We start from the raw sequence: 27,216 nt of genomic DNA, 5'->3' as shown, positions 1-27,216 counted from the left end.
TTGCCTCTTTTGTTGTTTTTTGGGGGAAATCTGACACAGCAGTTTTGAGTACAGTGTCTTGTTTTAAATATTATTTAAGCGGCAGGTTTATCCAAGAGAATGAATGTGAGTTGATGTTACATGTGCCATACTGTGAACTTGCCACATCAAATGCATGTTCATTATTTGCTGAACACGTGCTTTGTTCTTTGTTTTTATAATCATGGGACACTCAGAGTTGCCAGTACTCTAAAGGAGTCATATAAACTGATTTTTTCAGAGAAGCACTGTGTTCTATGAAAATTTGCCCAAAAGTAGACCTGGCAATCCCTCACTTCTGGTTGCATCTTCCCTTACATCTCTGGTTGTGTCTCTGACAGTGGACAAAAGGGAAAAGGCTTGTATGCGCTTCTATGGAATCCAAGTCCATGTTTTCTTGCTGGTGGTCTGTTTCTTGGTATCTAAACTTGAAGTCTGGATACATGTGAAATGATTGCACTGTACTTCTGGGGGCAGCCCATAACTTCTGACTGTGAGTGTTAGGTGGGTTCAAAACACTGGGCTCAAGTGCAAGCCTTTTCATGAAGCAGAAGGTAGTGCAGCAGTTGACAGTGCAGTGGTTTATTACTACCTGGTTAAGATGGGAAAAGAACATTATGAACAGGACACCAGTGAGCCAAAGTTGAGGGATTGCCTCTCCACAAATTTCAACATGTCAAAAAGCTGATTGGTTGGCAATATGAAATACTTTGGTGTAACAAAAGATTTTTGTCAACTCTACCTAGAAAATAGGGCTGATAACCAATATATGTGAAATAGAGTGGTATCCCAAATCTTTTGGGGCCAGGATGGGGGAAAAATATTTTTGCTAAACAATGGTGCTAAGAGGTAAGAGAAGTAGTCTTTTAATCTAAACATAAGAAAGATTATCTAAAGGCAAAAGCATTTAAGGTATGAAATGTTTTTTACTGCATATGGCCCACAGCTACTCTGAGAACTGTCACCCTCAATATGTGTAGGCCTTTAAATCATGTTGGTAGGCTTAATACCCTCAAATACCCTCTTATCTTGCACTCTGTCCACAACACGAGACCTCACTAATGCTGCAAACAAAAACCTCATTCTTTCCAGCCCATTTAAGTTTTGTAAAAAAACTCCACACTGTTGGCCTACTCAGCACAAGCACACAAAGGCCACAAGACAGTCAACCTATTTCTCCAGGTTGCTGACACTGGGCAGTGTGGACACAAGCCTGTTAGACTTGTTAGACACAAGTCTATGAGACTGGCAGTCAGCTCTCTGGAAGGACTAAAAAACACAGCATAGCTATTGCTTCCTCAAAAGACACCAGAGACCCACCTAGAATTGAACAAAGTAAGCCAACCTTGTATTGCATAGGACTCTCCCAGCCTCCAGTCTCTCAGGAGCATTTTCTCAGAAAGAGTCATTTCAACTCTATTTAGAGTATCACAACAGACTTGATTTTTTATTTAAGTTTGTCTTCTATACTGCAGCACAAAAATCAATTCAATTTTACATCCAGGTTTTAAATCTGTGGAACAAACTATCTGGGCTGTCATTTCAGTTTAAATCGGGCTTAGAGCGTTCACAGAACATTTGGAACCAATTTAAGTGGATTTACAATCACATCGCAGTTAAACCACTGTAACTTCCTAGTGTAGACAAGTCCGTATGGCAGGCAAGGGAACATTTGTTTATGGTTTGGATGACTATATGAGGGGAAAGAGGATGTCAGAACTAGCCTTCACTGTTTGGAGCTTTTAGTTCTGAAAGTTGAAAGGTGGGGGGAAAAGCTTGTTATTATACTTGCACTGCTCAAATATTAGGAGAAATTTTAAACCACTTTACATTAGGTTCTGTCTCAGTCACTCAATTTTAACAATAGAGAATGAACCACTTCATGCAGCCACATCCAACCACTTGTGGAGAAATACACCCAGAATTTACATGTCAGACTCTCTTCCCTTAGTGTAAACTATGTGTTTTTCATGTAAACTATAAATACAGTTAATGTCTTTAACCCAAAGCTTTTCTTTTCATCTTGCTTAATCCCCAGAAGTAGTAGCCAATCCATTTTCACTGCTGTAATGTTGGGTCTTCAGATCATTTTAAGATGGCAAGTGGTTACCTGCATAAGTGATCTTGTCATTCAGAAGTTACTATTCAAAGCTGAGGTTTTATTCCCCTGAAAATAACTCATTGAGGAAAAGTCCCAACCTTAGAGCCACTGTGTGTGTGACACTAATAATTCCTAGGCTGCATGGGGCTGGAAGACCTTTGCAAGGTGCTGACATACAAATGTTTGGCCCTTGGTGCCTTCCATCATTCCTGGCGAGTTATCCTGTGTCTTGTTTCTCTTACTAGCATCAGTTTCTAGCATGAATACATGTTCCTTTCATTCAGATACAACAGTGTCCTAGTTGAATACTACTCAATATTTTCCTCTTGAGGGAAAGAGGATTTGATGGTTTAGGAAATATTTCCTAATGTAAAGGCTACAGCTTGGGTTTAATCATCTAAATTACCTCACAGTCAGCATGCCCTCTTTAGGGTCAAAATATTTTTTATGCTTCTGAAACAGAGCGAAAGTTATTTCAACTTCCAGCTGAAATCACCCCCTGCCCCCAGAAGTACAATGCAATCATTTCACATGTATCCAGACTTCAAGTTCAGATACCAAGAAACAGACCACCAGCAAGAAAACAAATACTTGGATACTATAGAAGCGCATACAAGCTTTTCCCTTCTGTCCACTCTTAAGAGATGAAACCAGAGATGTAAGGGGGGATGCAACCAGAAGTGAGGAATTGCCAGGTCTACTTTTGGGCAGTTTTTCATAGAACAGGATGCTGAAGAAATCAGTTTATATGACTCCTTTTGAGTACCGGCAACTCTTGAGTATCCCATGATTATAAAAACTAAGAACAAAGCACGTGTTCAGCAAATAACGAGCATTCATTTGACATGGCAAGTTCACAGTATGGCACATGTAACGTCAACTCACATTCATTCTGTTGGATAAAGCTGCAGCTTAATTTGTATTTAAAACAAGATACTATTGCAGGACTTTTACACGGGGTTAAGAGGAAACAAGAAAATCACAAAGGAATAGAACTGTGAAGGTTACGTCATAGGCAAGGCACAGGAGACTTGGAAAATCCACAGAGCTGGATATTTGCAGATACTGAGTACCTGGAGATGATGTGGTTCATACTCTTTCCTAGGGCTTGGAGTGCATGCATATGCTTTTAAAAATAGGCATGTGGATGGGATTAGCTCGTTTGTTTGAATGGCTGCGACTCTTATGCTAAGTTAGCATTTGCAGTTCTTGGTGGAACTGAGATGCTCCTCCAGGGAGCTGAGCCCCTTCCCCAGTCACTGAGACCTTGGGAACACTGATAGATGCTTCCAAGGAGAAAAGATTCTGTATCGCATATGACATAAACAGGACTTTCCTCATCCAGCTGATTGCTCCTATTGTCTGGTTACCTTCAGTTTACATTAAGTGTTTTTGTTGTTTGTGGGATCTCAGCACCTCAGGACTGAGGTGCCAAGCCACCGAGACCACCCTTGGGGGGCTCGGGAGTCCTGGAATGTTGCCAGAAGTGTCTGGTGGCTGGACTTTGATCCTACACAGGAGACGACACCTGTATGAGGATAGGAGGACTTCACCGGGGTGAATGGTGAAGGGATTAGTTAATTAGAGGGTGAGAGACAGGGTTTAGGATTTATGTACAGGGGGGTTTAGAGAAGTAAGATGGAGGAATTGGGGCGTGTCCTGTCCTTCTTCTTCTTCTTCTTCTTCTCCTCCATCTTCTGTGGTGATGGTGGCACTTTGGGATTGGTCATTACTGAAAGTGCACCGGACAATAAGAATAAAAAGGATTGGGGAAAAATGATAAATATTGTACTCGTAACTATGGGTATAAAGATAGGTGACTGTCCGGAGGGCAGGACAGAGTGTGCTCATGGCTGGCTGCTGAGCAGACCTCTGTCGGGCCGAAAGAAAATCTTTTAGATAAACATTTAATAAACATAAAGACCGAAAGAAGAACTGAAGCCTCTTCTTGTCCTTTGATACGCGGGCTGCCCCAAGGCCACCCCGGGCCCTTCCAGGCCCTCCAAACAGCCGAAAACCGGACAACTGGCGTCCCTGGGTGGTTTTTTTAATGGTCTTATTGTGTCTTCATTCAGGTGTTGAATGGCTACATTCTGGACCTGGGAGAGCTACTTTTCTAGAGATGTATTCTGCCCCTACCTAGAGTGAAGGGAGAAGGCAAGAATGGGGAAACCATAACTATTATTTAGTTGGACAAGTTTTTGCATGATACATGGTTTCCATACAGAAGAATGTCTTTTAGAGCCTCTGCTGTGTTTTGAAGAATTCACTGTCCCAATAATTTGTTAAGAAGGAATAAATATACATCTCCCCTGCATTTAATTCATCTGGCGTGGAAATTGTTCACATCTGTTTATTCCTTCTTGTACTCTTCAGGTGCTTTTATGCACCTGACTCTAGTTCTGAAGTGCAGCTGCTGTTGGAGTAGTAGAAGGGATGTGTACTGCACCTAGACCACAGGGATCATGGTATGGGTGCTTCCTGTACACATGTCCTTGCCTCCCATTTTCTGCAGTATTAGAAGCTAGCAGCACTTGTTTTCTTTACACTAGTTAGCTTGTGGAAATTCTACTTGGATTATAAATTCATTTGGCATCCAAAATAGCTTTGGGGTCTTGTACAAATAGTGTTTTATGGTTTATATGTATTTGCTAATTTTTAAGTAAGCTTGTTGCTAGTCTTTCATCATATTTCTTTTTTGTGTTGTGTAAAAGATGACAAGTGCATGTTCATTCTCAGAGTTGCTCCTTAGAGCATTGCCAAAGCTCAAACCTCATTTATGGACATCATTCCTGTGAGTGTCTTCTCAGATTTTCATTGTGTGTAATCTTCCTATGGTTTTGAGGAACTTGTTAAAAAGAGAAAGCAGATGTATATCCCTGGCCCATGTTTGGGGGCAATTTGGTGGTCATTTGTCTTGAAGAGTTCACTCAGTAAGAAGGTGATGGTACAAGTTAATTCTCTCTGGTTAAAAAACTGCAGAATACTGTGAAAGTAAGAACTGCTTTGTAGCAAACATCGTCAGTCTGCCATAGTCTCTCCTGTATTGCCCAGCCTTTGAAGGAGAGACATTTATAAAAAGAAGTAGTCTTTTCTGCGTGCTTGATGTCGTGAGTGAATGTGCAATGCCTTCCTAAAGCCACGTCATGAAATCTTAGACTGAATTTGGGAATCACGTGAATGCTTTGCTCCTGTATTTGAGCTTATAGGTTTTTCTTCTCTAAAGTACTTTTCCCAGCAAAGAAAAGCTTTGGTTTTCTTTGTACCCAGCTCTATCAGAAGATACAGCAAATCCTTTAAAGACACCCCAAGAATTTCTTTGTACATAGTGCAGGGAAAGCAAGCTAGTTACTTTCCTGAACAAGTTCAAACATTATTTCTGTAGTGAGAAGTACATCAATAGGTAATTTACTAGTGAAGTGATTGCACGTGTTTACAATGTGCTGTGTATTTTGGCAAAAGATGTTTAGGACCCAATTCTTTTAGCTTTTGCCAGCACATAAAGCAATAAATGTAGACTTAAGTTACCAATATTGTATGTATTTTCTACATGAGAGGAGACACAAGGAGACCAGGAGACAGATTTTTTTTGTTGCACTATTTCTGAAGTTTAAGGGAAGGGGTAGCATATTTAAAAGCAGTTGTGTACAAAACAAAATCCTGTCTATTATTAGATTGTCCCATTGACCCATTGATATCCAAGAAAATGGATGTATTAATAAAAATGGAACAAATGCAATGAAAGTACCGGGAAGCTTTTCAGATTGCATCGTGTGTCATAGTGGTTTCGGGTTAGAATATGGTCTCTGTGCTGAAATGCTAATAGGGTTGTGGGTAATGAGAAACATGGGCTGCTCCTGGGATTACCCTGTAAAGGTTTTATTCTTGTCAGTGTGACAGAAGATGAGCAACAGTTTCTATAGTGGTCTGGCTTTTCTGTTGCTAATTTTGCTATTTTTCTTGGGTTCGAAGCTGTCAGGAAACTTCATATAAACTTCCTGGATAAAAGTAGCTTAATTCAAGGTCTTACAGAGACTGAATTTTATTTCGTAGGGAGGAAGGGGGAAAAAACAGACTTGCAAGGGAAACCTGGCCCTTCACGTAGCCATAACAGGGAATCCTAGGGGGACTGCAGTCCCAGACCTAAAATGACCTTGCTACAGAACTGCTCCTATTACATTTAATTCAGCAGCTCTGCAGAAGGATTCCTTTATGTGATGACAAGAAAAGCAGAGTCTGTGAAGCTGCATTTATAACTGTAACATAAGGGACTTCTGCAAATAAAAGTAAGAAGGGAAAGATTTGAAGTGAAATGTCCTATAAAATAGGAGCTGAATAATAACAGTCAGGGTCTTGGTCACTCTCAGTTTTATTCAGTCAGTACGGATTGCATCTCCTCCTGGGAAATTTTAAAATAATTTTGATTACTTAACACATTGCATAGGTTCATATCCAGGAAATAAGAATGCACAACTATATTTTAACTACAATAAATGAATATTAATTTCCTTAATACTTTTTATCCTGTTGCTCATTGTGTCATATGCAGGTATAAAAGAATGCATTTGAGTGGGCTGGTAATTCTATTAAGCTACATGTAGGTTAAATGGAAACTGCCAGCTAGACAATGCTATGAAATGAAAGAAACTAAGAACCAAAGTACCACCATTTTCCTAATGAATTATACCAGTCTATACATTTCTTTCTCTAATTCAATACCTATCCAGCTCCATCCTGATACCCTGTTGTAGTGTGTTCGTTAAGTCCATTTAATTCCTCCCCCATTTTATGTATCTGCTCCCCCCATTTAGTATAAAATGGTTCTGCTCTCCTCAGTTTTCCCGCCACAGCCCTGCCAGTTATATTGTCGATCTTCTAGGTTATAAAATTCCTCCTCCCCTTTCTCCCTTATATGTATGCTTTTTCTCCTCCCTGGGCCAAGTCAATCACCCCCCCACTCCACCTAGCATTCCAGAAGCTTCTCCTCTTTGGGGGTTGTGGTTGGCTGTGGTCCCGGGGCCCCTCCCATACCTGGTACCTATTGGGCTCTCCACTATGTCATTTGTGTTAAGGTCATCCCCTCTTCTCCCCCTATTGGTCTTCTGTAAACCCCTCTCGGGTCCACCCCATCCCTTTATAACCCTGAAGCACCTTTTGTTCTGGTGGATTCGCTGATACCTCGTGGGCTTTCCAATAAACCAAGTTTAGCCCCCCCTGGCGAGTGTCCAGCTCCTTCCTTCTCGTCGTTTAGCAGCGATCTGGTCCGCAACCAGCACAGGCCAAGGGTGCTGGCAGACCATGCAGCGAGGTGTCGGCCTTAACCTCAGCTAGCCGGACTCTGACCTTCTCTGCCCTTGAAGGCCAAATACACCTCGCTGCAATACCCTTTACCCCTAAGGGATTAATACTTCGACATTCATAAAAATCTTTACTCCACTTCCACTCTCCCCTTCCCAAATACACAGTATGTTTGATAGTGGGGGCGTGTGCTGCATTTTCTGTGCTTATTTCTGGAGCTAGATCAGTGTCGTAGCTCCTGGCCTCCATCTGTTTTTGCGTTGGGATGAGAGGTGTGGAAATATTTGTTGCTGCATTCTGTGGTGATGTGTTTTATTCAGGTTGCAGTGAGCCCTAGTGCATATCCCAGGTGTGAAGAGCATTGGTGTGTTCAGCCTGACTTTTGACTCATGGTATTATCAGACTTCAGTCACAGAGTGCTGTGTGTTTTGTTGGCTTTCTTTCTGCTTCTACATCCGTACCAGACTGGTTCATGGTTTTTGTAGCTGTTTCTGTGCTTTCTTTCTATTGCCTGTACATGGGTTATAGTTTTAGCATCTTTTCTTCCATAATTTCCTAATCTTCTATTTCCAATACTGCTTTTCTTGCTATTGGCCATGTGTTTTCTTAGTGGTCTCCAAGTGCTTAGCAGAATTTCAGCTGGATAAGTTACCTGAAACTGTTGACGTTTTCTCACCTATCAATGTAAACAGTTAAGCTTCTTTCTTTCATTTGTTTATTTCAGCACTAGAGAACAAATTAGGAATAACAAATCCAAGGCACTTCTGTTATGTTATCAGTGGTTAAAGATACCACATAGCTTCAGAAAAGCCAGCAGATGATTTAAAACCATATAGTAGCATTTCCTTATCTTGTGTGGGTGATATGGGTCAATTACACAGTTGTGAGACTTGTATCAAGACCAGTCTGTCATGATTATGTGCTGAGGAGATACCACAAGCTATTAATAGCCATATTGTACTTCACAGTTCCACAGTGATGTGCTAGTACTCAAGGGTAGTTAAAGAAGTTGATTAGGTAAATCCAAGGGGCAAAAAACCCACCAAATAAGCCCCCCCCAAAGACATGTTAATGTTCCTGATTTGACTCCAACCCTGTAGTCACTGCTGCTGTGTGCATAAGGATGATGTTCATGTCAGTGGAAACCTGTCTTTACATTTGTTAGCTTTGTGAAGGAAGGCTGATGGCACTGGGAGGCCATAGCACGAGTTTCCATTGCACAGCAGCAGACAGTGTGGCCTGGCGCGATGTTCCCAGCTTGCCAACCAAGCAGCTGAGCTCTCCTCATTCCCCAGGCTGGGAGTGGGAGGAGGATGTGGACAACAAGCTCCTGCCTTGTTTCCTCTCAGCCTGACTCCCAGCCCCAGCATGACAGCCTGGTTACTTTGTAGAATAACGATGCAAATCCCCAGCATCATCAGTCCTGGCAGCTTTGCTCTAGCTATGGGTCTAGACCCCTTTGGCCATGCAGATAGACTGAAACTCTGCATCGTGGTAGGGCTTGACTGAACCATGCTGGGTATTAATTTTGTTTTTGACAAGTTACAAGTGACTTCAAGAGTGTCCCATATATATTTACGAAAATCCTAGTGTAGCAGTGTCAGCTTTCTTCAGAAAACTTAAGGAAGGATGAAGAATAACCTCAGAATCGAGCTGCCTATATTTGTAAAAGGGAAATGTTATGAAGAGTTGCTAAATTTAACCACATCTTTTGACAAGTACATCTGCCCTTTGGCAGGGCAGGCCATTTCTAATCACATTATCATAGTCATGCTTCTGCAGCAATTAGTGTGCTAGACAAATATTAAGTCCCTGTAATACTTCACACCAAGAGAGGTGGAGAAATAGCCTGCCTTTTCTCTATGTGATTTCATAAGGTCTTAAAACCAAGTTGTGTTAGAGCTCTGAACGATGTGATCTAATGGGCTGTGCCTTCATTTTACCAGTGACATAAACATGGATAGGATAATTTAGCATACTGATCAGATGTTCATGGAACTCCAGGAAAAAGGAAACCACTACCCAAAAAAAAGGCATTGGCAGGGCATGCTGTGTTTTGTCATGTTTTTCAATGCAGTTATTAGTGTATTTGGGGACAAATATTGCAGGATGAGACCTTAGTGTCAAGGTCTTTTGATGTATGCTGCATTGTCATTTGCAGGTGAGGTATCTTATCACAGTGTTCAAAACTCCTGGGATAAGCAGCATAATTGTTCTGTAGTGGGAACCACTGAAAAAAAACCCCCAGATCTTTGCTAATTCTCACTGTATTTTAGGTCTTCAGAAATATTCTGAGGACTGAAATGGAAAGAATTGTGAGTCCAAGTGTGGGATGAGGCTCCTCTTGTCATCTTCCCCTTCCATTCTGCTCTGACCTTGCCTCTCTATGGAGTGTTACTTGTGCTTTGCAGGAAGGATGTTAGCAGCTGATCAGTTAGAGAAGAGGAGCACAAAAACTGTTTTTATAAGGAAGGAGTAAAATTTTCTGCATATTCCTCTTCTGTAACCAGTGAAAAACAAAGCTGATAAAATCTGTGCTCTTTAGTATGCTGAAATATGAACTATATGAAATCAGGAGTAGAAAAAATAGAATAGGAAAAATAATAAATGTTCAAGATTATTTTTATTTAATAAATCAGCGTTTAAAGCCAGGAAATCTCTATTGTAGTGGTTGCTCTAGTATCTATCTGACAAAGCATTGCAGTCAGTGCATAGGGTGTTTTTAATGAGACAAAAGCAGTGTGAAACTTTGAAAATGATTGTTAAGACTGGAGATGATTTTTAACCTTGAATAGGCACTTGTTTGGAGTGCACAGGCCTAGAGCAAATTCTTTTCAGTTGTAAAATATCGATCTGTTTTCAGCAAAGAATTATTAAACACTGGGGGGAATAAAAGGAGCAAGGGAAATATTCCTCAGCAAATGAAGTGAGTCTCAGACAGCCATGCCTAGCCTGTCAAATCTTATTACTAACACACTTTGCCTACATTATAAAATTGGCGCTGTACATTCTTTAATGAAGGGATTATTTTAAGGCTGTAAGCATTTGGGTAGGAATAAGAGGCTGGTGTTGAGAGAGACATCTGTAATGAGAGATCTTAAATCAGGATACATTATTAATGAACTGCACGGGAGACACACAAACCTGCTTTATTGGGCAAACTGTAAATCAGCCTGTTTGGTAAGAACATGCAAAATGTGTGTGTGCTGAGAGAGGGTATTTTGAGAATTTAACTAATTTCTGAATAGTAAAGGCATCCAGTCTGGCTATAATTGGTGCCTGTGGCAATTGTTGGTACCCTGGCTACATTAGCTTTCTGTGCCCTTTAGCAGAATTGGAAAAACATTTCTAGTACTCGTTAAGCTGTCTATTATCAAGCCTTCATAAATATACACATTTAGAATAGAGATGATTTGCTATCCCAGTGCCTTAGAGCGCTTAAATAAATTAGTTCCTACTATTTCAGGCATTAATTTTGCAGTAATTATGCATGAAGCAATAATGCAATTAAAATTGCCTTCCAACTTGCTCAAGTGGGAATACTTTCTGAAAATAATACTTGATCTTTTCTCAAAATACACTCTAGAGCAGGTGGATGTGCTGTGTAGCTCCAAACAGCAGTGTGGGACTGTTCTACCTTGAGAGCCTCAGTTTGCCTGCAGCTGAAGTCAATATTAACCAAGTATTACCTTCTGTTGGTTTTTGCTGACCTCGGGTTTATTCCCTTCTCCTCTTTCTCTAGTGGCAAAGTGCCCACATAACAGCTGGCATAGAGTTCTTCAGCAGTGGAGTTTCTTATTTAAAGAATGCAACCCCACTTCAAGGCAGGAAACATGGGCTAGCTTTCAGTTTGCAATGTTGCAGTTTCCTTTTGCACAGTACCTACTAGTTTCACATCTTTGCAATATCTGTTATAATAAAGCACGACAATGTATCAGCCCAGATTGCAGCCTTAGGTCTGAATCTCTTTACCTTTAAATTGGACCTCTTGTTTCTTGGGAGAAAGGTATATATTTTGTAGCTGAGTTACAAATAAGCTTTTCCAGCTTTTTGGCAGCTAGGTAATAGTTAAAGTGAAAAGATTTCTTTTTTCCAGCCAGAAAAGAGGTTTAATAACTGTGAGTCCATTTGTTCATAGCAGTGCTGGAGCTGAGCCCTACAAACCCCTGGAGCTTGGCAGGCCAGGCAGACTTGGCAAGTTTTCCTACCAGCTTACTGAGTCTGAGTCAAGCATGGCTTGTTGCAACTTCAAATATATTTAGTACATTTTGTTAACATGAACATTAAGGTGGAGAGTTTGGGTTTGTTTTTTTCATTTGTTTACCTTCAGGTGCATTGTGTTCTCTCTACAAGCAGCTGGTCCTTAAACCATGCATAGCAGTTTATGGCTTGTGTTAAATTCAGAATAAATGTGTGTTTTATTTAGAGTATCTGATTTACTCTTGACATGAAGATATTGAGGAAGTATGAGAAAGTATCCCACAGTCTTTCTGTCAGTCAGCTTTTGGTAGTGTGAATCTGTGAATAAAACAAGCAGAGCTGTTACTTCCCAGTGCATTGTGACAGTGATAACTTTTCCCCTCTGTTTGAAGCCTGTGGTGCATGAAGACTTCTAAGTGTTGGAAATACTCTCACCTCTAATTTTTACCTGTGTGGATACTGCTGAAAGAAAAAGAGTTTAACTTGGACTTTTGGATTGGCCAGACACTGAACTTTCTAAATGTTAGTTCTTGCCTATCCAAATTATATCAGCCTTTGAAATGGGGGGAAAATTTTTCTGTAGAAAAAAAAATGTTGTAAGATGCTGCAGAGGACTCAAGAGTATTTAGTGCAGTCAGACATCTCAATTTTCTCCTAAATTAACTCATTCATCTCAATGTGGTGTTAGCACATTGGGTCTTTAGTGGATTCTGCACCATGCAGTTCTGGCACATCCTGAGTAGAAGGAATTGGTCTATTGAGTGGGTGTTTCTCACTTGTGATTTGACAGCATGCCTGCTGCTTTGTAAGGCATCCTGACAGCTCTGCTCTTCCCAATTTTTATGTGATTCTCTTATCATTATTGCTAATGTTTTTGTTGGGAAATGTGAATCTAAGAATCCAAGATGTTAGATTTGCCTGGTTTAGGGCTTTTCTTCTAGCCATGGCCTAGCTACAGACGTTCTGGCTGCTTTGTTTTTACCCTCTTGATGGATAATCAGCTATGTCTGTTGCTGGAGGACTGGTTGTGGGAAGCTATGGTTTCAGAAAGCAGTTGTTTCCTAAGCAGCACGAGCCAATGTTATAAGAGGCCTCATCATTTGTTACCAAACCTTTGAAGTTTGCTTTGCCCAGTGGGATCTAGAAAACTGAGCAGAGCACAGTCAGGTTGCCAACTAAGCCAGACAGGCTTCTGATTTGTGAGCTATTTATTGTTTCTAGAATTGCTGCCCTCATTCATTGTTGCAATTAATTGCAACAAGCCTGGAGATGATAAATGCCTAGATCATTATTGCTAAATATCTGGGAGCATGCTATTTTAGAGCTCAGATTCTTCCTAGAATAAACCCTCAAGTTCCTAACTTGAACACCCCAAATAAATTGTGGTTTCTTTTTGGGACCTCAGGCTTTGTACCAAAGAGGTTTCATATGTTTCTTTTGAAGAGCTGATGTGTAGAAGTTGCTGGAACACTGCAAGGGATGATAGTGTGACGGGCCAGTGTGCTGCTTTGGGCCATTAACTGTGTCCTTAGAGTGAGGTTTAGAGAGTATTCCTTCAAGGTAGCAATGCAATAGCTAGAGCTCATTATAAAAAGTTGGGATGTAGAGTGTGTCTTCTGTCCTTCTTCTGGACAGAGCTGGTGAGGTGAGTCCTTAAAGGCTCTTTTAATTGAATGCATATTTGGCAATGGGAAAGAACGAAGCACTTTTTTTTAGCATACCCAAGAAATATTTTGCAGTTTATACTAGGCTGGTGCATTTCAGCTAAGTGACAGAGGAATGAAGCTGTTGGCCCTTAAGAAAATTTACAAGGGCACTTTGTAAACTACAAGCTGCGAGAGAGGCAGCAGGTATTGACAAGTGCAAGCTTCAGAGTAATATAGTGAGAAATAAATAGAATCTTGCTACTTGAAAGAGCAGCTGACAGTTTAAAAAATTGCAGGAAGTAATTTTAAACAGATTACCAACTGTGCAAAGCATAGCTATAAACAGATGAGTTGGAATCAGTGTCATTGTTTCTTACTTGAACAATGAGAGTTCATTAGAACCGATGATTAATATCAAACAAGAATGGTGATATAATAGCTGTAAGAATTGAGAAATAAGAGCTCAGCTAACCTGGTCTCTGGTTTTGAACAGTGGTAGTTCTCTGGCAGACTCATCTGGTCTCCAGCATTCCTTCGGTGATTTTTTTTTTCTCATTGCCTTTTGCATCTACAGCATCATCTGGGAGACGTTTCCATAGGCCAGCCATATATTGTGTGAAAAAGTTTCCCTTTCTGCTTTTGTGTAGCATGTGAATTTCATGTCTTGCAGCAGTGCCTATTTGAACAGCTATGTGTTATTCTTTCCAACCTTGTAAATACTTTAATATTGCATGAAGTTGCCTCTGTCCCATGTTAGAGTCATGGTCTGTTTAGATATTGCATCCATGAAAACAGTGATAGGTTTTGATGCAGTCTCATTTTCTACTTGTTTTTTTTTGGGGGGGGTTTTTCCCCCTGATTATTCTGTATTCATTTTGGGTGGGAGCAGGGAGAGATCAGATAATGTACAGCTAACTGCTTGTTATCTGAGATATTCTGCTAGGCCACTAATACTGCGCAAGTGAGCCAGAGAATAAATTATGCTGGTAGGAGAGTGCTGCCCAATGAGTGACAGAACAGATACCTGGCACTAAGAGCCACCGGCTCTCAGGGAGCAGGAAGGGAATGGGCATGGTTAGCACTTGGCTGATCTGCAATACATAGTGCATCCAGTGCCACATGGACTTGTGAAGTAAATGCAACACAAAATATGTTGAAACAGGGTGGTTAGAGGGAGTGTTCTCACACACAATATTGAAATAATTTTGAACAAAGTAATATGGTGTACTGTAGATTTTGAAAGGGACTGTTGCCAGAAATTCTCAGAAATCTTTTGTTATCTAATAAGTGTAATGATTTCACATACAGACTGTTTCAGGATGCCCTTAAACTGCTATTGTTCTTTCAGTTTCCAGTTTACTTGGAAAATGATAATTCTTCCCCTTCTTTATGTTGTTTCCCTAAGCTTCTTTCAATGTCCACTAAGAAACTTTGTTCCAACCCAGTGCAGCAGTTTGTGCTTCAGAAAGGTGCTTAAGCAAGATCAATAGGCTTAAAGAAGCTGTATCCATGGAAATGCTGAGAAGAGTTTACCTTTGCACTGAAGCTTAAAGCTGTTTCCTAGGATTGTGTCATTACAGAATCCCCTCAGTTGGAAAACCACTTGAAGTCCATCTAGCCCAATCTTCTGTTTAAAGCAGGGTGAACATTAAATGCAAACTAGGTTGCTCAGGGCTTGCCCAGTTGCATTTGTAAACTTGTTAAAGAGTGAAGGCTCTGCAGCCTGTTTTGCAACCTCTTCCAATTTTAATTATTAAATAGATAGTTTAATAAATAATAATGTTTGCATAATTAAAACAATAAAATGACAATATAATCACGATCGTGTAATGGACAAGTAGATATCATTGTAATTCTGGGACTGTAAAAATCAACATAAGTTAAGCAGAACATCCATCAAAGCAGTTATCTTGAAAATTCTGGTCTTTAGCAAACATGATGGAAATGAGGCTGGCTTCTGGCTGCAAGCATATTAATTTGCCAGTGATAAGGATTTTGTAATAGTTTGATGCCATCTATTTTTTAGAGCAATGATGTAAATACAACTAATTGCTCCATAGCCTGAGTGTTTTATTTTAAACAAGGAGTACTTGGCCAGTATTTAAAATGTAAGACTTGAATGTAACTGCCTGGCACTGCTGATAATTATTTTTAGAGCATGACAAGCATCTATCTCCATATGATGGTCTGTATTCCACATCCTTCTCCTCTACTGTGAATGGAAGGATGGACTGCAGGAGTAATCTAAAGCTTTTTGTAACTTGTCTCTTTTCCAGCTTTGGTTTGCTTTCGTTAATGGATTTTCCGGGCAGATCTTATTTGAGCGATGGTGCATCGGTCTGTATAACGTGGTAAGTGCTGCATGTTTTGACTTGATAGTGCTTGGGACTACTGTGTTATTTTGTTGTGTCCCATTTTTCACTGGTAACTGTCCTAATTGTATGTCAGGAAAGGTGAGTTCATTTGTAAAAGCCACTTGGAATCCACTCTGAGATAGGGAAAATAAAATTTAAAAATTTCACTTTTATTGCAAAATGAGAATTTGGGAGAACACCTTGAAAATAGATGTTTAACCTAATATAACCTGCATAAAGATCTGCAGATTTTAGATAGAATTTAATTTTCTCTTTGAAAGCATTTTCAGTGTTTTGTACTGAATATTTTCGTGACAGATCATGCTCAAAATACTCCTAATCTCTGAGTTTTGATGATTTTTTTTCCCCTCAGACCCTGGAGAGTTAGATGCTGAGAGGAGTTACTTCGGGTTGACTTGTGCTCCCTTAGGTACAGGAAGAGAAGCTGCATCACTGTGTCATTAGCAGTCTGGGAGTGGTTTCTGATTTTCAACATGGCCTGTGGGGTGCCACCCTGTGTCATATGACTTTATTACTTAAATCAGTAATATTATTTAACCAGTCACGTGGATGAAAGTCTGAAGGATCTCTGGAACCAAGTTCTGTAGTATACCATAGAGCTGTGTTGGTGTTTTTGAGAGTGCTACCTTTGCAATGTTACGAGTGGCCCAGTGCCTGGATTTATAAACTGCTAGGACACTGGTATTAAAAAAAGTCTCTTCACAGGGAGAGAATTTAAATTTTTCGTTAAAAAAGCTCATTCCAAATATATGCTAATACAGAAAAAGCCAGCAAATTATCACTGAATAGTATTAATGGAACCACTTAACTTCTGTCACATTAATTTTGAAAATGATGGCACAAGCCCCCATATTCCATGAGATTTCATGCTCTTAGTTGAAGATACTTATTCAAGGATTTATCATTCCCTTGATTCCCTTCACCCTAATTTCCTGACTGTTGTGCAGTCACTGTCATTCATGTTTAGATATTTGCATCTATTATCTTTAAACCTCATTTGATGAATCTATCTACCCTACCTAAAGCTTCTGGATAAAACTCATCTTCTGTAATCAGAAACTAAACCTTGTTTTTTGAGGTCAGTATTTTCTAAAATTAGAACTGGTTGTGTGGACTCATGGAGAATAAAGTGCTTGCTTGTAAGATATTGGGGACTTACACAATTTGTCGCTCTGAGATTTTGAAGTGCTTTTAACTAAGTCATTCCTTCTTTGCAGATTAACCCTTTCATTAGTAGTCTCATTAAAATATGAAGTGTATGAAATCATAATGGCTTTGTAATTCCTGATTTTGTACTAGTTCACACTGGAAGTTTGCCTTGGTGATGAAAACCACTGGAAGATTTACTTCAAGTGAGAATGTAAATGTCCCAATAAACACAGGAAGCCAGGGGAAGTACGTTAAAGCTGTATAACAGCATGGTCTTCTTTGGAATATATTGGACCAGTGCTCTCAGTTTCAGTTCTCTACTCTCGGCCTGCTGCCATTTTAGCCATCTGGTTTATCACTTCAGGGGTGAAGACACACAATTCCCACTGGATGAAGGGCTATAATTATTGATTCTCACTCGTCTCTGTTCTTCCTCATTGTTCTTTGTCTGCTCCCCTGCTGCCAACGTGCTGCTGGTGGGAATCACAGCCCACCTTCTCCAAGTATGCACACACCCTAGACACAGTTCATAACTCCTACCTGCTTCTTAACTTCAAGAACACTTCTCAAACTGGTAAAAATCAATGTATGTATAGGATTTAAAGTGATGTTTCTGATATAAACTTTTGATGCAAAAGGGAGTGAATGAAGTTTAGTGTTTTGACTTGCACCCTGGACTGGTGTAACTTTCCCTCTGTGCCTGCACTGTGGACCACAAGAAGCATGGATATCCAAGCTGGCTTTAAATGAGCTGCCTCAGATCCTGGAAACGCTTCAAGAGCAGCAATGTTCAAGTCAGTGGAGGCTAATTTACTCTGCTTCTGGCAGAGTGTCCTGCTGCCTGTCTTGGAATGCTTCCGAGGCTTGGTCATCCAAGCGTCTGCCCGTAGCACAGACACACACTGCAGTTAATTTGTTCCTATCAGTTCGTGCCTGCCAGGGGAATCCCCAAAGTACCATAATGCAGAATGGCCTTTGTTGCTCAGTAGATTTTTTTCTTTTAAATGTGATTTCCACATTTACTCTGTCTGTAAACTTAGCAGTGGTTAAGCACATTGCATATCTAATTATGGCTACAACTGCAGTTATATTGGAACCTATTCCCACAAGGGTATTTTATAAAAATTCATACTGTCTTTCCATTGCAGTCCGATGTGTCTGACCCTTGCTGCATTAGCTGGTACATCAGAAACTTAACTTCTTGGGTTTAATTTATTGGTTAATAGTACTAATTTTTTTTCATGTTTCTATTGTTCACAAGTCAGTATTTGAGAATTACAAATTAATGTTTGGACTTGTTTGGACCATTGAAAATGATGCCAAATAACATGCTCAGTCGTAGTAAGTCTTCACTGAAGTCTGTGAGAATTTTGCTTTTGTCTAGATAAGGAAACATTATATGAGATACCCTTAAAACTAGGAGCTGCTTTCAGTTAGTATTTGCTTTCCTTGCAGATTTTCACAGCACTGCCACCCTTTACTCTGGGAATTTTTGAACGGTCGTGTACTCAAGATAGCATGCTTAGATTTCCACAGCTATACAAAATCACTCAAAATGCAGATGGTTTCAACACAAGGGTAAGGAAAACTGTTACTCTAAGAAAATACATAAACATTCTGATACTCCAGATTTTTCATGTCAGAAAATAACCTATTTCCTGATGTTACTTCTGCTTTATGCTAACCACTGAGAGTGATTGTTCAGCCTTCCACTTCTTTCCAAGGGATTATTTTTTATTTAAATAAAGAACATCCTTGTTTATAAATAAGGATTTTCTGCTGTGACTTCACCTGAAACTACTCCTGAAATATCCATAAACTTTGATTCAATGTTAGATTCCTATCCAAGCATGATTTTTCAATTCACAGCTAGTGATAAGCCACGATGACATTGCCTGGATTTATTTAACATATGTCTTGTCACAGCACTCTTTGCTAGAATGCTTTTTTCATAGTTAGCATAGCTCTGTTCCAGTAGTTCTTTTGGAAAATAGAATTTGAATTGGCTTATTTGGACTTCTGAGTTTTGAAGAACACATTTTACTTCATTTTGCTGTTTAAATGCTGGAAAATGCCAGTGTTTGGTATTCTGTCTTTTCCATAATGAGCACATCTAAATGTACTTCTGAATCAAGGAAGCTGTAGGATTGCTTTGTTTGGAGAGGAAGTTGTAGAGTACATAAAGCTTTAGTTTGTGCAAAATTATATTATGTGCTAGTAAAAACTGTGGGGCACAAAGTATTTATCCATTTAAAGAAGATGGAATATTTCATAATACTGAATCACTCTTTTAAAATTATTCTTTGAGGTAATTAAACAAAGTTGACTCAAGCTGTCTGCCTTATTTCAATAAAGATCTTAAGCTGAAGCAGGCTTGCCTATTATGCTTCAAGTTGGTAGAATAAAATGATCGAATTGGACCAGTGTTTTCTTGTGAAAGAGCAGAAATTGTAGGAGAAAATAGATCCTGCAGAAGTTTGAGTATTTCACTTCAGGACAAACGTTTTTTGACTCTAAACTACACAATGAAGTGTTTGTTAGGAGTTAGAGGGAGGTCAAGAGTTTTGGACTTTACTGATGGCTTGGTTTGTTTTCCCTCAGGTTTTCTGGGGTCACTGCATCAATGCCCTCATCCATTCCATCATTCTTTTCTGGTTTCCACTGAAAGTGCTGGAGCATGGTAAGGGCTTCATTATTTCTTATGTGAGTAACTGATGTTCAGTCTTACAGAACCAGTGTGTTTGCAGAAGGGGGGTCGTGACAAGTCCCAAGAAATAATGCTGCCAGACAGTTCAATAGTCTTTAGCTGCTGAGCTTGGCAGGTTGTCTAGTGGCTTTCAGAAATTATTCTAATCTAACATAATTATTGTTCATATAGTGACTTTAATAGGTGAAAAATGAAACTACTGCTTTGCTAAGAAGTCTTACCCAAATACTGAGTGATGTTTTATGAAATGCCTTTTCTTTTTTTTTACGGTAGTGTGTTGAGAGCTCAGCATTCGATTGAATAATGTTCTTACAGCAGCTGCCTTAGAACCATTTGCTTTATATATTGTTGGAACTCCCCCATTCCATAAAGCAGTACTGTGAAAAAGAACTGGCTGGAATGGAAGTAAACCAGATCAAGAGTCAGAGATACTGGGGAAATAAGACTCTTTGGTGTACAAATTAGGGTTATTATTAAGTCTTGCTTTTCAGGGTAATGCAACTTTTCAGGGTAATGCTGCTACATGGTATTTCAGGGACCAGTAAGTCCCATGTGGTTACTACCTAGCTTTCCAGTATAGCTGTGTGGGTGGGAAAAACCGCTGGAAATCTGTTCTTTGATTGTGGTAAGAAATAGCATTAGATGAAATGAGGAATTTGGGGCTGGTGACGAGAATATTTATCTAAAATCATTAATTTTTTCCAAGTGAAACTCCTTCGTGGAAAACACTGATTTTAAGAAAACCTTTTAGGCTCCAGAATGGACTAACTGGGGAGGAGGTGAAAGAAATAAAAAGGGAGGGAAGACAAATGCTCATGTCAGAGGCATGATAGTAAAGATACTTGTGGGGATTAGGTTCATGCTACTCGGCTGATCAAAATGTCAGTATCATATCCTCAGTGGGAACTTTGATGGCTGATGGACCATATAACACAGGGACTTGCCTTTCATCTGTACATGGGCTGAAAGAAGGTTCCATTTTGTGGGAGAGGGGCTTTTATGGTTGGTTGGTTTTTGTTTTGGTTTGAGGAGTTGTGTTGTTCTGTTACACTGTTTTTATGATAAATGTTAACCTTGAATTGCTCTTTTTAAAATTCAACTGCAGAAATTTTAGGTTAACATCTGTAGTGTTTGTAGTTAAAATTACATAGTCTTCCATAGAGGTTTTTGTAGTTCCCAAATAGATAATATGGTTTAAATTTCAACAATTAGAATTATAAGACAGAAATACCAGCTCAGAGGCTAACTTTCTGACTTCCTTTGTATAAATTGCTCGGGTTTTTTTCCAGAGAGGAATGAATATTGAATTTTCAAGTTTCTTTGCATTTCCAAGTGCAAGAAGGATTTCAGTGCCAGAGACAAAAATGTGCCATTCACACTGGGATGATTCTTAACCTCTTGAGTTCCTTAGGATGTGAAGTACATGTAGTCTAGGAATGGGCACTTGTCTGCCTTCAGAAATGAATGTTCATTGAGCATGCTGCTGTTCTCATTAGCACAAATATCATTCCTTTCAGGACTGTATAGCCTCCCAAAGTGAAAGGTCATGGAAAACACTGAAAAATAAAGACATTAACTTGCTGCATTAAAATAGATAACTCTAAAGAAGTTGAGACTTACAGGAAAACATATTCAATTATTTAAATGTTCACTGTGATGTTACACCAGAGCATGGCTGTGTCATGTCAGCTTATTCTAGCAAAACTGATGAGTTTAGGCATGCCTTTTTCTCATTAAACTGAGCCCTTTGGCACCAAGGGGATTCAATTGGCATGGGAGACTAAGTTCCCTAGTGCTCTCCACCTATTTCATGGGCGCCAGGGGAAAGAGCCAGGTGACTGTAAAATCTTGGTGTGTCCCTGAATGATGTGGTAAATGCCTGAAGCCCCTGCAGAGGAGCTGGGCTGAGGAGGATGCCAGTGGCTAGAAACCATGCCAGCTCCTAACCCAGCTGTCTCAGGCTTTAGCTCCAGTTGCGATCTTAGTCACTCTGCTGCTGTTTCTTAGTAGTTAATATTGAAAAGAAAGCAGAGATACAGAACTAGCAACTTTTGGGGAATATTCAGAGCCTGTCACTTGTTTGGAGACAGCCACGTGCAGCATGGTAGAAGGAAAACAAAACAAGTAAGCTTGAGTTAATTGTACTGTATAAATGTATAGGGTTTTTAGGTGTAAGCTAGACAGGATCTTCATCACAGAGATCAGGGTGCCAGGAACTCTTCTTTATAGGCTTAAATATTTACTGATCCTGCAGCACACAACTTTTGTTTAAGAATGTCAAATCCAGTTTTCCAAATAAATCTAACAAAATGTTACTGTTACTGATGCCTTGAGAGGCTACCTAGAATGGAGGCTAGACATTGCTAAAGGAATAAAGTAGGTATTTATTGAAAGACCTTCAAAGGATGCACCTTGGGCACTACAGGAGCCTGGCTGAGACTACACCCAAGCTGGACAGTGGGTCACGAGTTTTCACACTTGTATAAGTTTTGGTCCATTTACATATTGGGGTTCATTGTCCAGTTACAGCTTCAGGTCATTAAGTCTTATCCTCCTAGACTGCTCTCCTCAATTCGCTGTTGTTTATACCTTTTGAGCCTGAAGCTGCAACAGCGTTCTTGGTTCTTGGGCTGGAAAAAAATTGTTTTGTCTGACTAAACTGTGAGGAGAACTTGGTAGCACTTGATATGAAGTTCAGAATTATATACTAATGCAGGACAGAATCTGGATAATATGAAAGCTAAAACTTAAGGCATCATCATGGCAGAACTGCTCACACTGCTGGGCAGTATGTGTTTAGGAATGAATCCAAGGTTTTATCATAAGCCTTTTTGTCCCTGCTGTTCATGTATTTCCCTAGCAGTTGTCTTAAAACATGTGAAAATAGCAATACTTATCATGCTTGAAAACTCCTGTGAGTACAAATTCAATTGGCATTCATGTGGTGGTTGAATGTGTTTTCATGGTGTTACAGTTTGATTCAGCAAGGGCTGAGAGACTAAATGACATTTGAAGTATTGCCAAGATTGGCACTTCCAAATGATAGATTAGCATGTATGTACTCACCCTTGTGCACAGCTGATAGAGAACGGGTGGCCAGAGACTGAGTACTGCTCAGCTATGGAACTAACCTCCAGTGAGATATTGTACATGTTGATATGTGTCCTTTACAAATTAAACTGTCCCTGCTCTTAGCTCAGCTCTCTTTCACCACAAGTCAGCTGGTGTTTTACGGCTTTTTCATCACAGGCATGCAAATAATAAATATTGTTAGAAGTGACACTACAGGACAGATAGCAACAGAAAAAGTGGCAGGGATATACCTCAGCTCTTACAAGCAAATTACATGTTAGGGTTTGGTGAACACTGCCCCTTTGCTAGGCCAGCTTCAGGCAACTGGAGCTATGGATGGATGGATCCTCTCTCCAAGCACCGTGTCTGAGGCCCAGCTGAGCACGACTTCTGCATTACCATTACCTCATGGTCTCTAGGAGTGCTTTTCGATGTTCAGAAAGAAAAGGTTGGGACCAGTTATTCTCTCCTGAAAATCTCCTTGTTCTTTTGTCCATTCTGTTGATAAACTGACAACAAAGGTGATCTTCTTTATCTTCTTCTTTCAGATGCAGTATTCACAAATGGACAGGGAGTTGACTATTTATTTGTTGGAAACATAGTTTACACTGTAAGTTTGTGTATCTTAGCAATCTTTCAATGGTAGAATTTCTTTCCAGCCTTTTTTTCACCACAAGAAAATGGTCTAAACCTGAAGAAAATATGTGAATTTTTTAAAAAAAAATCAACCTGATGCTAAGTGCATGATTCTCCCTCTTCCTTTTAATGTTTTTCCCAGACACACACCAACAATAGTTTCTGCTCTGTCCTTTCTGCATCCCCAACCAAGTTCCTGGGTTGCTGCCTAAATGGTAGTAGCTTTTTATGTGTAAAGGGGAGATTGGGATTTGAGGGTGTTAGTAATGAAGTTGTCTTCTTTCTTCTTTTTCCTTGCAGTATGTTGTAGTCACTGTTTGTCTGAAAGCTGGCTTGGAAACAACTGCATGGACTAGAGTAAGTACTTTCCAGTGTCTTTTATTTTATTATCACACCTTCTTCCCTAATGAGTATTGATACAGATAAGAAGTACTAAAAATCATTTGGGACTTCAGAGTTCTAATTAAGTCTTTCATGTAAGGATAGGCTGCTAAGCTCCCTAAGTACAGAATGTGAGAGGAATGAACTCGTAGATCACACGATATCTGTGATGAAAAAGGGCAGCTTGACAGAAGTGGGAAGAGCACACTAAAAGCATATTGTCAACATCTCTACTTAAAAATGAGCAAAATTTTGCATGAAATCAACATACTACTGAAATTGCTTAAGAAAATGCATCAAGAAAATTATCCTTTGTAGTCTGTAGCTCCTTCAAAATTAAAGCAATAAGGAATGAAAAGTGTCTGCCCACAGATAAACAACTAGGCTTGAAAACGTCTTTGATACAGGTAAAAAGAACTAGTGGTGACTCCACATTGGTTGAATTGTTTTGTTTTTTTGGGTTTTTTTTTTGAAATTTAGTGTAATAAAGATGTCAGTTGAATAGTTTTGTTGTTTCCTTGATTTGAGTTATTGGCTTGAAATGGGCAAGTGCTCTGTTACAGATAGGTGACAGAATCCAGCAGGGCAGTGAGCTCCAAAGTGTGTGAGGGACAGGGAGGGAAGGGCTCCTGTGTTGATGAACTTTCAACACCTTTCTCCCTTCCTTTCCCCTAGCCCCTCTGAAACACTAATTTTTTAAATTTTGATGGAGTCTCTTTTTCTCCACACCAGTAAGATACTTTATGAGAATCCAGTTTTCATGACATACAAAGAAACTCTGCCCTCAAGGCTAAGATGTTTTGAGGACACATATTCTTATTCTACCAGTTTCTTCAAGGGTTTGGCTTAGGTCTTGTTAACCTCATTGCTTGTGTTAGTTGTAAAATGTTTTATTTCATTCCTCCCAGAGGAATTGTGAAGATCAGTGAGCTGACATCTGTTCTGAATATTAAAGATGAAATGCTGTCTGTATGGGTTATTTAATTGTTAGGGAAATGTTAAAATTTTCTGCCCCATTCTCTCATCTGAAAATGAAATCTGAGTGTTTTTTTGCTGTTGCTTATGCATCAGTTCTGTGTTGTGTATCAACATTTTAAAATGCAAAAATCCTTAAATTAATCCCTTGTGCACCAGAAAAGTGTATAACCAAGTCAGCATTGAATGCATGTGAGCTTGTTTAGATCCTGTTTTGTTGTGAATTTTTTGATGGTTTCAGTTCTCTCCTCTTCCCTGGATAGGTAATGGGTGTCTTTTCAGCCACTTGAGGATAATCATGGGCCCCTTATTTCTAAACTTCTTTTTTAAAAGATACCATATTCGAGCTTTATAACTCTGGCATTTTACAGATAAATTATTGTTATTCACACAACAGTTGTGTTTAGAATCCATTTTTTCTATATATACTTCTAAATCCTGCCCTATTGCTTGGAACAGTGACTCTCATCATCTCAAAATCTGATGTTGGTTATAGTTTCAGCTATGAGTGAATCAACACACAGAGAATCTTCTGGTTACTTGAAGAGTATTAAATTTACAACACTGAGTTAAGCCTCTTCTCCATCATCAAGCGGATTGGTTACAGGCAATTTGTTCTAGAGAGTGAGAGGGACACTGCCACTTGGGAGAACAAGGTGGTTTCAACAGAAAACTATAAATAAAAAAACGCAGTCAAAGTTTTGGGGACCATGGTATATCCAGTAGTTAGTGTGGAAAGAAAGTCTCTGATAAAAGTGGCAACATAATGGATAATAAAATCCAAACATTGAAGTTGAGTGGAGTAGCTTCATGTTACGTTAGGACCTATGTGGAACACTGCAGTAGGCTTTTTCCCAAATACAAAGAGCTTTTTTCATCACTGCTTTACCCCGCTGTAGCAACTGTTTCAGATAAGCAGGATACATGGGAGAGCCACACACTCTATCTAGCTTTTATGCAAAAATCTTCTTGCAGCAGCCTTGCAGTACTTGCTATCTGGGGAGCTGAGCATTACAGTGGCTCACCAGGGCAGGGCTTCTAGTCAGAATCTTGACGTGAATTGTGCTCAGTTTTCAGAAGAGCAAGTAGACTGAAAGGGTAAAATCCCTCTTGTCCTCCAAGTGTTTTTAAAAAAAATCCTTCAATTTCCTTCTTTCTTCATTGAGCACATATGTGGGTATTTTGGAGGGTTTTTATGGTTATTTGGGGGTTTGGGGCTGGGGTTTTTTGGTTAGTTTGTTTCTTGTTTGTTTGTTTTACATAAGGAGTTGTTTATTTACTGAGGTCAGATCTTCTGGGTCAAACAGAGTAAATAGCAAAGTTTGAAAACAAATCTTCTTGCCCGCTGTGTCTCTTCAGGAAGGGGCCTATCCCATGTCTTGCTTATTATTAGCCCAGCAACTTTCAGGGTTACACAAAATTCCAGCTTTCTGAGAGTGCCTAGAAGAGTGTTCTTTCCATTGCCTCTGACATTTTGTATGAATGCTTCTACTGTAAGGTAGTCTCTAGTTGATCCCAACTATCTGCCAGTCTGCACTGATGCTGCAGGCTCTTTGCTTGTTTGTTTTCACTGCCTGTGCTGGAGAAAGCTGTCCTTTCTGAGCATGTCCAGCAGTTGCAGATTAGGAGCAGTCTTCTTCCAGAAGTTTTTATTTATCTCACAGCAAGCAGAACACAATATCAGACACTTCTTTAGTTCTCAGACATACTGTTCAGAAAGTCAACAGACACAGTCATCCAGTAGGAAATATTAAAGCTGAGAGCTGAACAAACACGCTGTGTCCACCAGCACCCAGTATGTGAATTCATTCCCGTGTTCCTGAACTCATATGTAATTAGTAATTAAGATTTATGCAGGTACTTCTCTGAATTGGAGCCAAAGTCATCAGCCGCAGGAGTTGTTGGCATCCAGAAAAGTTGGAGCCAATAATGAGCTCAGTTGCTTGTTACAACTGAAATTACTGGTTCCATTCACTGTGGTGTAAAAGTAAAACAACTTAAATCATCTGAGCAGAAAAGCAGTTTGGGTGTGTAGGAAAAATTACTTTAATGCCACTGAGAAGAAGTTTTTGCTGGATGTGCTCTTGGTCATTTAATAGTTTTTATTTTCTCTTAGTGAGTCTAGAGACTAAAGAACCAGTAAAGATGTAAGCTGCATTGCATGTGTGTAAATCAGTTAGAACACCTTTAAAACAAAAAAAAAAGGCAAAGTTGACCAGTAGATGTTGATTGTGGTAGTACACAACACTGAATCTTCCTCCAGAGAAGGTAAGTGATGTGTATGGCTTGTATGTGTACACGGCCATAGGGGATTTGTCCATGTGAACTTTAACCTGCGCCTTTGAAAATTCCTACCTTGATTTACATGTTGAATCTGGAATGTGCGTGACAGGATACAGGAACTAGATGAGAGAAATTATGGTTCCAAGGAAAAACTGACGAGTTTTTGGAGATCCAAATAAGACAGATTGGCTGAGAAGAGTATCTGTCTGCCCTGCTATGAAGCAAAGATTAAAGAGAAGTGGTTTGTGCTGTTTGAACAACCTGTGCTACTGGCCCAAAACCAAGAGCAGTAGACAGGCCTGAGTGAGACCGACAGAGACCTGAACAGAGAAACACTTCTGGGCTGGGTGAATGGAGGAAGTGCCATGTGTTGAC

At 39.7% G+C, this 27,216-nt stretch overlaps 1 protein-coding gene across 5 annotated transcripts in view; it reads left to right on the top strand.

Annotated features, from left to right (window-relative positions):
• The window catches only part of ATP8A2 (ATPase phospholipid transporting 8A2), a 313,460-nt gene that overhangs the window by 192,105 nt on the left and 94,139 nt on the right, over window positions 1-27,216 (top strand). For all 5 annotated transcript variants that reach the window (XM_074535255.1, XM_074535256.1, XM_074535257.1 and 2 more), the window contains 5 exons: window positions 15,540-15,614; window positions 18,243-18,365; window positions 19,389-19,467; window positions 23,115-23,176; window positions 23,503-23,559. In XM_074535255.1, the coding sequence (XP_074391356.1) occupies window positions 15,540-15,614; window positions 18,243-18,365; window positions 19,389-19,467; window positions 23,115-23,176; window positions 23,503-23,559 (396 nt within the window). The remainder of the gene's footprint in view (window positions 1-15,539; window positions 15,615-18,242; window positions 18,366-19,388; window positions 19,468-23,114; window positions 23,177-23,502; window positions 23,560-27,216) is intronic.

The sequence above is a fragment of the Zonotrichia albicollis genome, chromosome 2, assembly GCF_047830755.1.
Source record: "Zonotrichia albicollis isolate bZonAlb1 chromosome 2, bZonAlb1.hap1, whole genome shotgun sequence".
In the NCBI taxonomy this organism is placed as follows: domain Eukaryota; kingdom Metazoa; phylum Chordata; class Aves; order Passeriformes; family Passerellidae; genus Zonotrichia; species Zonotrichia albicollis.
Note: the sequence above shows the minus strand (reverse complement) of the source record. Positions and strands in the feature narration are given on the sequence as shown.